Source organism: Amblyraja radiata, chromosome 9 (genome assembly GCF_010909765.2).
Source record: "Amblyraja radiata isolate CabotCenter1 chromosome 9, sAmbRad1.1.pri, whole genome shotgun sequence".
Taxonomy (NCBI): Eukaryota; Metazoa; Chordata; class Chondrichthyes; order Rajiformes; family Rajidae; genus Amblyraja; species Amblyraja radiata.
In genome coordinates this window covers 72930562-72943400 of record NC_045964.1, presented here as the reverse complement: position 1 = coordinate 72943400, position 12839 = coordinate 72930562, and the positions used below count along the sequence as shown (strand labels likewise).

The following is a 12839-nucleotide window of genomic DNA, read 5'->3' as shown; positions in this document are numbered from 1 at the left end:
CTCCATAGATGCTGCTGCACCCGCTGAGTTTCCCCAGCAATTTTGTGTACCTTAGACAGTCTTTAGTTTCGTTTAGAGATACAGTGCGGAAATAGGCCCTTTGGCCCACAACCAGCAATCCCCGCATACTAACACTATCCTGCACACACTAGGGACAATTTACAATTATACTAAGCCAATACAAACCTGTATGTCTTTGGAATATGGGAGGAAACTGGAGATCCCAGGAAAAACCCACGCAGGTCATGGGGGAACGTACGATCTCTGTACAGACAGCACCCATAGTCAGGATCGAACCAGGATCTCTGGCGCTGTTAGGCAGCAAATCTACCGCTGCGCCATGATGCTGTTAGTGTGTCCAAAATGGCTGTATGACTCCATACCTCAGGCTCCTTGGTTCCAGAACTCTGGAATTCTTTCTCCAAACCTCCATGTCCCACCTCTTTCCTCTCTAATATCATCCCTCTAAATCTGCTGCTTGGCTGGATTTTGATCATCTGTCCTAATATCTCCTGAGGTGACTTGGTATCAAATTATATTTAAAAAACGCTTGTTACTATATTAGATCCTCGATATGTGGATGTTGCCATCTGACCAGGTGTAGTTGGCCCTTGCCCTTCTATAGTCCTGCTCCAAAAATGAGGCCTAATATGAGGGAAATCCTGCAGTTGTGAGTAGGAGAAAGTTGTGGAGAAAAGGTCCTCATCTAATTCCATCATCATCATTAAGCTGTCCCACCAGCCCCAGACGTTATCGGCATATAGGATATCCCCTGTGTTCATGCATGGTCCTATGTTTACAGAAGGAATGCATGATGAAGGTCTTCCTTGATCACAATATTTTCCTGTGCAATTCTTCAAAATTCCCCTTACACCAGATAATGTAAAAATAACAATGCATTGCAGAGCATGGATCCATTGGTCAATTTGTACAGAATGTTCTCAGGTCACGAACAGCAATCTTTGTACAGCCTGGGTGTACGTGCGACTGTTTGGGAGACCGATGGAATGGATTTGCCGGCTGTTGTGGGGCCACAGACATCTTCTGCCACCTGGGAACTCGGTTCGTGGCCAGATTACCAACGTGAGCTGTTTGGGTTATGAATAGTTCACAAGAATGTAACCCTGCTGTAATTTGGGAAGGACATGTGGAATATTTCATCTGCACCAGCTCCAATTAATCCCACTCGCTTGTGTAATTTTCCAAAGCAGCGAATGTTCTTACTTCTCCAGTATTTACATAATTCCCTTTAAAATCTGCGTCCACCAGCTTTTCAGGCAACGTATCGCTGATTATAAACTCTCTTCTCATCTCACCTCTGGTTCTTTCATCAACTTTAGACTTTAGAGATTCAGTGGAAACAGCCTAACGTGTCCACCAGACCAGCTATCACTAGCACTATCCTACACTAGGGACAATTTATAAATTTTTACCGAAGCCAATTTACCTACAAACCTGTACGTCTTTGGAGTGTGGGAGGAAACCGGAGCATCCAGAGAAAACCCACGCAATCACGAGGAGAACGGACAAACTCCGTACAGACAGCACCCGAGGACAGGATCGAACACGAGTCTCTGCCGCTGTAAGGCAGCATCTCTATCGCTGCGCCACCGTGCCACCCTGCCTCCCAACTTGTGATTGCCAAACCACGAGAAAGCCCTCATAATCCAGCAGTACCACCACTTCCACATAACCAGTATCGAGAGATAGTTCGGCTTACCACACTTTACAAGAAAGCGTACAGCCTCCATTTGTCCGCTCTGAGCTGCTACAAATAACGGAGTGATTCCGTAAGAGTTTGTGGACTCGATCTTGGCGCCGGCAGTGACAAGAGCTTCAATGATGTCCAGATCATTTCGTACGACGGCCTCGTGGAGTGCAGTCCATCCGAGGTTGCAGCGGTGATTAACGTTGGCGTTGAATTTTACGAGAAGCTTCACAACCTCCGCGCTTTTATTTTCACATGCTGTTAAAAAAAAAGACGTTTCAAAGTTAAATTAGTATTTACCGAGAAAATCTGGAGTATTGTTTTAGTGGTTCGTGAGCAATTTATACTGTCATCTGGTTTCCATGTTAAAATCCTACTTAGTTTAGTTTAGTTTAGATTCACGTGTACCGAGGTGCGGTGAAAAGCTTTTGTTGCGTGCTAACCAGTCAGTGGAAAGACAATACATGATTGCATTCAAGCCATCCACAGTGTACAGATACATGATGAACGGAATAACGTTTTGTGCAAGACAAAGTCCAGTAAAGTCCGATTAAAGATAGTTTCAGTGGTACACATTGTGAAGTTGTATGTCAAGTCAAGAGTGTTTTATTGTCATATGTTCCAAAACAGAACAATAAACATTCTTACAGATGTGTAAACACAGTACTCAGTAGACACCAACAAAAAGAAGTTTAATATACAAAAACAATCTTGATTATGCAAAGACAAAATCAAAGCCCCAAGTCCCCAGTGCAATCAAGGCAGTTTGTGGTTTGGAGTTTAGTTGGAAAATGTGGTGTTCAATATGCTGATGGATGAAAGGAAGCAGCTGTTCCTGAACCTGGACCTTAGTTTTCTCGTATACCTTCTTCCCGGTGGCAGGAGTGAAATGAGAGCATGGCTAGCCATGAAGAAGTCTGAAGAAGGGTCTTGACCCGAAACGTCACCCCAGAGATGCTGCCTCTCCCGCTGAGTTACCCCAGCATTTTGTGTCTATCTAAGGTTCAAGCGTGTATTGGTCAACATACCAAATCTCCTCATTCAACAGAACCATCCTATCACCAACTAGAGAGTGGTCCTGAGCTGCCATCTACCTCATTGGAGACCTTGTGGCTATCTTTAATCGGACTTTACTGGATTTTATCTTGCACTAAATGTTATTCCCTTTATCCTGTATCTGTACACTGCGGATGGTTCAATTGTAATCATGTACTGTCTTCCACTGACTAGATGGCACGCAACATAAAGCTTTTCTGTATTTCGGTGCATGTGACAATAAACTAGAGGCATTGATGAGACTTCTTTATGATTGCTGGGGTTCAGGACTGATCTTCAGAGATATGCCGCCGTCGAATTTGAAGTCTCGGCCTTCCTCTCAACATTAACCACATGGTGTTTGGGCACTTACCATTTTATCAGCCGTGATCTCGATATGGGAATGTTTTGTAGAGGCACACGCAAGGAACCAACTGAAACAGATCCACCTCATCGGTGTTGCTTACCTTTGTAGAGTGCAGTTTCTTTTGCCTTATTAGTGATGTCACATTCTGCTCCTGCTTCCAACAGACAATGCATACACTCCAGGTATCCTCTGGCGGTTGCTAAAATCAAAGCAGTCTCCTCTGCCAGTGTCCGACAGTCGACAGTTCCAGGATAAGCTATTTAAAGACATTGAGATCAACATTTCATTTCGAGTTGCATAACTGTTCCTCATTTTCAATTTGGTCATTCTGTGTTCAATCAATGTAGAAGTTAACTCAAATCCATATTGTGCTCCTTCTCCCATCACCCTATTTCCAGTTGCGACAGAGGTTCACCTGCATCTCCTCCAACCTCATCTATTGCATCGGCTGCTCTAGATGTCAGCTGATCTACATCGGTGAGACCAAGCAGAGGCTTGGCAATCGTTTCGCCGAACACCTCCGCTCGGTCCGCAATAACCAACCTGATCTCCTGGTGGCTCAGCTCTTCAACTCCCCCTCCCATTCCGTATCCGACCTCTCTGTTCTGGGTCTCCTCCATTACCAGAGTGAGCAACACCGGAAATTGGAGGAACAGCACCTCATATTAGAAACATAGAAACATAGAAAATAGGTGCAGGAGTAGGCCATTCGGCCCTTCGAGCCTGCACCGCCATTCAATATGATCATGGCTGATCATCCAACTCAGTATCCTGTACCTGCCTTCTCTCCATACCCCCTGATCCCTTTAGCCACAAGGGCCACATCTAACTCCCTCTTAAATATAGCCAATGAACTGGCCTCAACTACCTTCTGCGGCAGTTAATTCCAGAGATTCACCACTCTCTGTGTGAAAAAAGTTTTCCTCATCTCGGTCCTAAAAGATTTCCCCCTTATCCTTAAACTGTGACCCCTTGTTCTGGACTTCCCCAACATCGGGAACAATCTTCCTGCATCTAGCCTGTCCAACCCCTTAAGAATTTTGTAAGTTTCTATAAGATCCCCCCTCAATCTTCTAAACTCTAGCGAGTACAAACCGAGTCTATCCAGTCTTTCTTCATATGAAAGTCCTGACATCCCAGGAATCAGTCTGGTGAACCTTCTCTGTACTCCCTCTATGGCAAGAATGTCTTTCCTCAGATTAGGAGACCAAAACTGTACGCAATACTCCAGGTGTGGTCTCACCAAGTACAACTGCAGTAGAACCTCCCTGCTCCTATACTCAAATCCTTTTGCTATGAATGCTAACATACCATTCGCCTTCTTCACTGCCTGCTGCACCTGCATGCCTACTTTTAATGACTGGTGTACCATGACACCCAGGTCTCGTTGCATCTCCCCCTTTCCTAATCGGCCACCATTCAGATAATAATCTACTTTCCTGTTTTTGCCACCAAAGTGGATAACCTCACATTTATCCACATTATACTGCATCTGCCATGCATTTGCCCACTCACCCAGCCTATCCAAGTCACCTTGCAGCCTCCTAGCATCCTCCTCACAGCTAACACTGCCCCCCAGCTTCGTGTCATCCGCAAACTTGGAGATGTTGCATTCAATTCCCTCGTCCAAATCATTAATATATATCGTAAATAGCTGGGGTCCCAGAACTGAGCCTTGCGGTACCCCACTAGTCACTGCCTGCCATTGTGAAAAGGACCCGTTTACTCCTACTCTTTGCTTCCTGTCTGCCAACCAGTTCTCTATCCACATCAATACTGAACCCCCAATACCGTGTGCTTTAAGTTTGTATATAATCTCTTATGTGGGACCTTGTCGAAAGCCTTCTGAAAGTCCAGATATAACACATCCACTGGTTCTCCCTTATCCACTCTACTAGTTACATCCTCGAAAAATTCTATAAGATTCGTCAGACATGATTTACCCTTCATAAATCCATGCTGACTTTGTCCAATGATTTCACCACTTTCCAAATGTGCTGCTATCCCATCTTTAATAACTGATTCTAGCAGTTTCCCCACTACCGACGTTAGACTAACTGGTCTGTAATTCCCCGTTTTCTCTCTCCCTCCCTTTTTAAAAAGTGGTGTTACATTAGCTACCCTCCAAACCTCAGGAACTACTCCAGAATCTAAAGAGTTTTGAAAAATTATCACTAATGCATCCACTATTTCTGGGGCTACTTCCTTAAGTACTCTGGGATGCAGCCTATCTGGCCCTGGGGATTTATCGGCCTTTAATCCATTCAATTTACCTAACACCACTTCCCGGCTAACCTGGATTTCACTCAGTTCCTCCATCTCATTTGACCCCCGGTTCCCCTGCTATTTCCGGCAGATTTTTTATGTCTTCCTTAGTGATGACAGAACCAAAGTAGTTATTCAATTGGTCTGCCATGTCCTTGTTCCCCATGATCAATTCACCCGTTTCTGACTGCAAGGGACCTACATTTGTTTTAACTAATCTTTTTCTCTTCACATATCTATAAAAGCTTTTGCAGTCAGTTTTTATGTTCCCTGCCAGTTTTCTTTCATAATCTATTTTCCCTTTCCTAATTAAGCCCTTTGTCCTCCTCTGCTGGTCTCTGAATTTCTCCCAGTCCTCTGGTAGGCTGCTTTTTCTGGCTAATTTGTACGCTTCATCTTTTGTTTTGATACTATCCCTGATTTCCCTTGTTATCCACGGATGCACTACCTTCCCTGATTTATTTTTTTGCCAAACTGGGATGAACAATTGTTGTAGCTCATCCATGCAGTCTTTAAATGCCTTCCATTGCATATCCACCGTCAACCCATTAAGAATCAATCGCCAGTCTATCTTGGCCAATTCACGTCTCATACCCTCAAAGTTACCTTTCTTTAAGTTCAGGACCCTTGTTTCTGAATTAACGATGTCACTCTCCATCCTAATGAAGAACTCAACCATATTATGGTCACTCTTGCCCAAGGGGCCACGCACAACAAGACTGCTAACTAACCCTTCCTCATTACTCAATACCCAGTCTAGAATAGCCTGCTCTCTCGTTGGTTCCTCTACATGTTGGTTTAGAAAACTATCCCGCATACATTCCAAGAAATCCTCTTCCTCAGCACCCTTGCCAATTTGAGTCACCCAATCTATATGTAGATTGAAGTCACCCATTATAACTGTTTTACCTTTGTTGCACGCATTTCTAATTTCCTGTTTGATGCCATCCCCAACTCCACTACTACTGTTAGGTGGCCTGTACACAACTCCCACTAGCGTTTTCTGCCCCTTAGTGTTTCGCAGCTCTACCCATATCGATTCCACATCCTCAAAGCTAATGTCCTTCCTTTCTATTGCGTTAATCTGCTCTCTAACCAGCAACGCTACCCCACCTCCTTTCCCTTTCTGTCTATCCCTCCTGAATATTGAATATCCCTGGATGTTCAGCTCCCAACCTTGGTCACCCTGGAGCCATGTCTCCGTGATCCCAACTATATCATAGTCATTAATAGCTATCTGCACATTCAACTCATCCACCTTATTACGAATGCTCCTTGCATTGAGACACAAAGCCTTCAGGCTTGTTTTTACAACACTCTTACCCCTTATACTATCATGCTGAAAAGTGGCCCTTTTTGATTTTTGCCCTGGATTTGCCGGCCTGCCACTTTTACTTTTCACCTTGCTACCTATTGCTTCTACCCTCATTTTACACCCCTCTGTCTCTACGCTCACACATTTAAGAAACCCTTTCCCTTTAACTCCATCCTCCACCATCCCATTCGACACCCCACCCCCCTTATTCAGTTTAAAACCACCCGTGTAGCAGTGGCAAACCTGCCTGCCAGAATGCTGGTCCCACACCTGTTAAGATGCAATCCGTCCCTTTTGTACAGTTCCCCCTTACCCCAAAACAGATCCCAGTGATATAAGAATCTAAATCCCTGCCCCGTGCACCAGTTCCTCAGCCACACGTTCAGGTCCCGTATCTCCCTGTTCCTGCTCTCGCCAGCACGAGGAACTGGAAGCAAACCGGAGATAACAACCCTGGAGGTCCTGCTTTTCAGCATTTTTCCGAGCTCTCTAAAGTCACGCTGCAGAATATTCATCCCCTTCTTTCCGACATCGTTTGTGCCGACATGCACTACTACTTCCGGCTGTTCACCTTCGCCCTTGAGGATTTTCTGCACTCTGTCCATGACATCCTGGATCCTGGCACCAGGAAGGCAGCACACCATCCTCGCATCCCGTCTGTTGCCGCAGAAACCCCTGTCCGTACCTCTCACAATGGAGTCTCCCACTACAATGGCGTTGCCTGCCTTAGGCCTTTTTGGTTTTGGCTCAACAGCCCTATTCGCATCGCAAGCCAGTCCGCCGCTCAGTGTAAACACGTCTTCTGTCCCGACAGCTTCTAAGTGGGTGAACCTGTTCGCAAGAGGTACAACACCCGGGGACGTTGGTATTCCATGCTTCCCTCCTTTTCTCACTGTCTCCCACCTTCTCTCTTCCAGTACCTTAGGTGTAACAATCGTACTGTAGGACTTGTCGAGGAACGACTCAGTTTCTCGGACGAACCGGAGGTCATCCACTTGCTTCTCCAGTTCCCCAACACGGTCCTTCAGGAGCTCTACCTGGATGCACTTCTCGCATTTGTAGCAGCCAGAGGCACCAGCGGTGTCCTTGACCTCCCACATACTGCAAGCATCGCACTGAATCAGCTTGCCTGACATCTTCTTTCGTCTCTACCTCTCAAGCGTGGTATTGCGTGGTCTCCTCTCCTCAGCCTCCTCTCTGAAGACTCTCGAGCCAAAGACTCACACTTTACTCACAGGGCACTTCCCTCACTGCCGCTCCCCAAGAGCAGTCTTGCTTAAATTGACTGATAAATTGCCTGATTTACCAATTTACAAACCAAATTCCTCAGTTTTCAACTGTTTTTCCGGCACTGACTCACTTCTCTCCTCCCACTCGGGCTAGAGCCAATCAGTCTGATCTCTTGATAATCTCCTCCTGCTGTTGCTCCCAAACCTACAGCAGTTCTGAGTAAAGTCTGCCTGTGCTTGGCTTCTACTTTTCAACTGTTTTCACCCTCTCTCGCTTGGGGAATCTGCATCCTGGGGGCATGAACATTGAATTCTCCCAATTTTGTTAGCCCTTGCTGTCTCCTCCCATCCCTCAGCCCTCGGGCTCCGCCTTTTTCCTTTCTTCTCCCTGCCCCCCCCCCCCCCCACCCCCACCCCCCATCAGTCTGAAGAAGGGGTTTGGCCCGAAACGTTGCCTATTTCCTTCGTTCCATAGATGCTGCTGCACCCACTGAGTTTCTTCAGCATTTTTGTGTACCACCCTATTTCCAATGTCTACCCTGCCACTCTTTGAGAGATGTATGACTCATTGCTCTATCTTCCCAAAGGTTCGTAACCCTGACATTAATTAGTACATTCTTGATTAGGGATTCTTGATTAGTACAGGTGTCAGAGGTTATGGGGAGAAGGCAGGAGAATGGGGTTAGGAGGGAGAGATAGATCAGCCAGGATTGAATGGCGGAGTTGACTTGATGGGCCGAACAGCCTAATTCTACTCACTTATGACCTTATATGACCTCTGAACCCTGGCCAATATGGCCACCTCTGCTCGATAATCTGTTTGGCTATCAGACCATTTAACCGCCGATCTCTATCCGTGCTGAATTTTCTCATCTTCTCCAGCCTGATCAATTCTGGTGCACTATGCTTGGACTTTTAGTAATATAAGTAAATATTTCACCTCCTTTAGCTGTGCCACCATTTAATTACACTGTAATCGCTCTATGCCTTAACCCAGTCTACTGATTTTGAGATAGACACAAAAAGCTGGAGTAACTCAGCTGGTCAGGCAGCATCTCTGGAGAAAAGGAATAGATGACGATTCGGGTCGAGACTCTTCTTCAGACTGAGAGTCAGGGGAAAGGGAAACAAGACATTATAGATGGTGATATAGAGGGATATAGAACAAATGATTTGGGGAGTTTGCCCCTTCATTCTTTGACTAAACAAACAAATCTATCAGAGACTGATAAATGGCTAGGAGTTTTAGTGAGTTAATATTATTTCAGATTCCTTCTTTTTTTCCCGGCTACATTTTCAATCGCTTCATTCTTTCAAGGCTTGTTTACTTAAAAGAAGACAACTATTGCATGAGAATGTGGACTCCTCCGTTCCAACAGATCTTAAAGCGAGGGCCAACTTTAAATAACTTTGACAATTATCACACAATATCCCAAAACAAACAATGTGACAAAATAGCAAACATCTGCTCATGTTATAATTTTCAGTTGGTAATGGCATCGCCATGGGAATGTTCCCTTGTTGTCTCCTGGGGATTGCATAGTGAGTTCCCCCCACCAAATCGATGCTCTGTCAGTCAGGGGCTTCAATTATACCCTGCTTTATTTAGAAACATTTGGCTGACTTCTTAGAGTGCTAAGAATATTAATTCTGAAACATTCTAGCTATTTGGCATGTTGATTATTTTTTAACACTGGAGGCACAAGCAGAGGTTGAAAGATTAGAGTTTGCATTGTGGTAGCCTGCAAAAGTACCAAAATATCACAATTCCTGCAACCGCCTTCCTACCTCTCCACTATTTTTTTTCCTCTCATCATCTCATTTTTCGATGAAACTCAAGGTCCAGTAAAGAGAAACGCCAGTCTTTTTTAAAAAAAAATAATAATTTAAGTGTATAAAGTACACAAACCATGTTAACCACAATCAATCAGTTTCAAAGCGTCATAGAATCTGGCTCGAAGATAGACACAAAAAGCTGGCAGCATCTCTGCAGAGAAGGAATGGATGAGGTTTCATGTCGAGACCCTTCTGTCTCGACCCAAAACGTCACCCATTCCTTCTCTTCAGAGGTGCTGCCTGTCCCGCTGAGTTACTCCAGCTTTTTGTGTCTATCTTCAGTTTAAATCCGTATCTGCAGTTCCTTCCTACACAGAGTATCTGGTTCACACTCTCATTTCATTCATAAATGCACATATAAGACTGAACTAATATAAGTACACTAAATGTTTTGTGTGTGTGTGTGTGTGTGTGTTTGTTTGGGGCACTGATACTGAATATTCATTATCTATTATTTATCCTGAGTAGCTGGAATATTTCCATATTATTGGAATGATAAGGTCACAACACCTAACCTGCTGTCCATTTTTAAAGCTCTTTCCCACCATCAGAGGACGTGGTGCGAATAAGTGTAGGTGTATGTTAGCAAAAGGGGAAGAGTAGCGTAATGATTACATTGCTAGATTCGTAACCCTGATAGCTGGTCTAAAAGCCCGACACACAAATTTAAGTTCCTCCAAGGAAATCTACATTTAATTAATTGAACAAATGTGGAATATGAAGCTGGTATCAGTCGTGGTAACTGCAAACTATCTGGTTTATTCATGTCCATGAGGGAAGGAAGTCTGTTGTCCTTATCCAAATGGCTATACGTAACTCCAGACTTACAACAATGGAACTGACAGCCCTTGAAATGACCCAATAAGTTACTTAATTGGAGATGAACAATGAAAGTGGTCTTACTTGTGACAACCAGATCCTGTGGCTGATCGAAAAAAGAATACCCAACTTTAAACTCTTTCTCCCTCGTGTTTTTGGTTTTGAATTGATATGAAAGAAATGAATATGTTCGTGGACTCATCATCTCAGTATGTACCTTACAAATTGGCAAACTTTTGAGCTCCTAACCCATGTCAAGGATCAATGCTTGTAAACTCTATGAAGGGACATGTTTTGTTTTGTCTTAATTTGTTCAAATTTAGTATGTGCCATTTTGAGAAAAAAACTGAGTTAAAGATTAAAGTTTCAACTTCAGACATTGGAATGTTTTCTTTTAACAATGAACTTCTTGACAGCTGTGAAGAATTAAAAACTTTAGAGATAAGGTGTGGCCTTGAAGCCTATATTCTAAGTTACATTTTCTGGTTTTGAAGCAATCAAACTTGAAAAAGTATTTTCTTACAATTTGGCTGCAGTTAAGAAAATGATTCTGTTTGAGTAAGTCAAAATGTTATTTTATGTTAATTATTTTATGTCAAAGCACCATTTAATTCTGTTGCTCAAAAAACAAAGTGCTGGAGAACCTCAGCGGTTCAGCCCACATCTGCGGAAGGAATGGATGGACGATGGTTTGGCCTGGGACCTTTCTTCACACTGATGGAGATAACCATATAACCATATAACAATTACAGCATGGAAACAGGCCATCTCGACCCTTCTAGTCCATGCCGAACACATAATCTCCCCTAGTCCCATATACCTGCGCTCAGACCATAACCCTCCATTCCTTTCCCATCCATATAACTATCCAATTTATTTTTAAATGATAAAAACGAACCTGCCTCCACCACCTTCACTGGAAGCTCATTCCACACAGCTACCACTCTCTGAGTAAAGAAGTTCCCCCTCATGTTACCCCTAAACTTCAGTCCCTTAATTCTCAAGTCATGTCCCCTTGTTTGAATCTTCCCTACTCTCAGTGGGAAAAGCTTTTCCACGTCAACTCTGTCTATCCCTCTCATCATTTTAAAAACCTCTATCAAGTCCCCCCTTAACCTTCTGCGCTCCAAAGAATAAAGCCCTAACTTGTTCAACCTTTCTCTGTAACTTAGTTGCTGAAACCCAGGCAACATTCTAGTAAATCTCCTCTGTACTCTCTCTATTTTGTTGACATCCTTCCTATAATTAGGCGACCAAAATTGTACACCATACTCCAGAATTGGCCTCACCAATGCCTTGTACAATTTTAACATTACATCCCAACTTCTATACTCAGATGTGGGGGAGGGGAGGGAGAAAATGGGTAAAGGAAGGAGGTGATCAGGCAAGTGATGGGCGGATGCAGGTGCGAGGGAGTGCTTGGCAGATGGATGGAGTAAGTGACAAAGGCTAGAGGGGAAAAGGAGACAAAGGGACTCCCTTTACAGAAATGTAGAGGAGAAGGAATGGAATGCAAAGCCAGATGGAGGGATGTGGGTGGAAGGGGACAGGAGGGTGGGGAAAGAAGGGAAATAAACAGCTCAGATACAGTGGTCCATGTGATCCTTCCAATCCTTTACAGATTCATGTAAAAACAGATGTTTGAGCACAGTTTGGGCTGTCACCAGAGAACCAAGAGGAGAGGTAGTTTAACTGAAGTTTTATAATTTGCAATATTTCTACCAATTTTGTACCCAATTTCCATATAGGATTAAGAATACAAAATAAGAATATGAATCAGCTACATTTTGTAGTTCATACAGATTGAAGTTAGTAATCATATGGAACATAGTACGGTATAGTACAAGAACAAGTCTTTCAGTCTACCATGTCTGTGGCGACCACAATGCCAGTTTAATTGATCCTATTTGCTTCCCTCCATTCCCTACTTGTCATTGTGTCCATCTAACTGCCTATTAAACATTGCTATCGTATCTGTTTCTACCACCTTCTCAGGCAGCATGTTCCAGGCATGCACCACTCTCAGTGGAAAAACCTGCTTAACAAATCTGCTTTAAACTTTCCCCCTCTGACATTAAACTTGTACACTCTTTGACATTTTCACCTTAAGAAAACGTTCTGACTGTCTACTCTATCTATGCCTCACATAATTTTTTATACTTCTATCAGATCGCTTCTTAACCTGCAATGTTATAGCAAGAATAATCCATGCTTGTCCAACCTCTCCGAAAAATATCTAATATTCTCCAATCCTGGCAATGTCCT

General features: G+C 43.8%; 1 protein-coding gene across 1 annotated transcript in view; it reads right to left on the bottom strand.

Annotated features, from left to right (window-relative positions):
• The window catches only part of asb2 (ankyrin repeat and SOCS box containing 2), a 56506-nt gene that overhangs the window by 25377 nt on the left and 18290 nt on the right, over nucleotides 1-12839 (bottom strand). Inside the window, exons 5-6 of the mRNA XM_033027728.1 lie at nucleotides 3211-3366; nucleotides 1721-1966 (exon numbers count right to left, since the gene is read on the bottom strand). Coding sequence (XP_032883619.1) covers nucleotides 1721-1966; nucleotides 3211-3366 — 402 coding nt within the window. The remainder of the gene's footprint in view (nucleotides 1-1720; nucleotides 1967-3210; nucleotides 3367-12839) is intronic.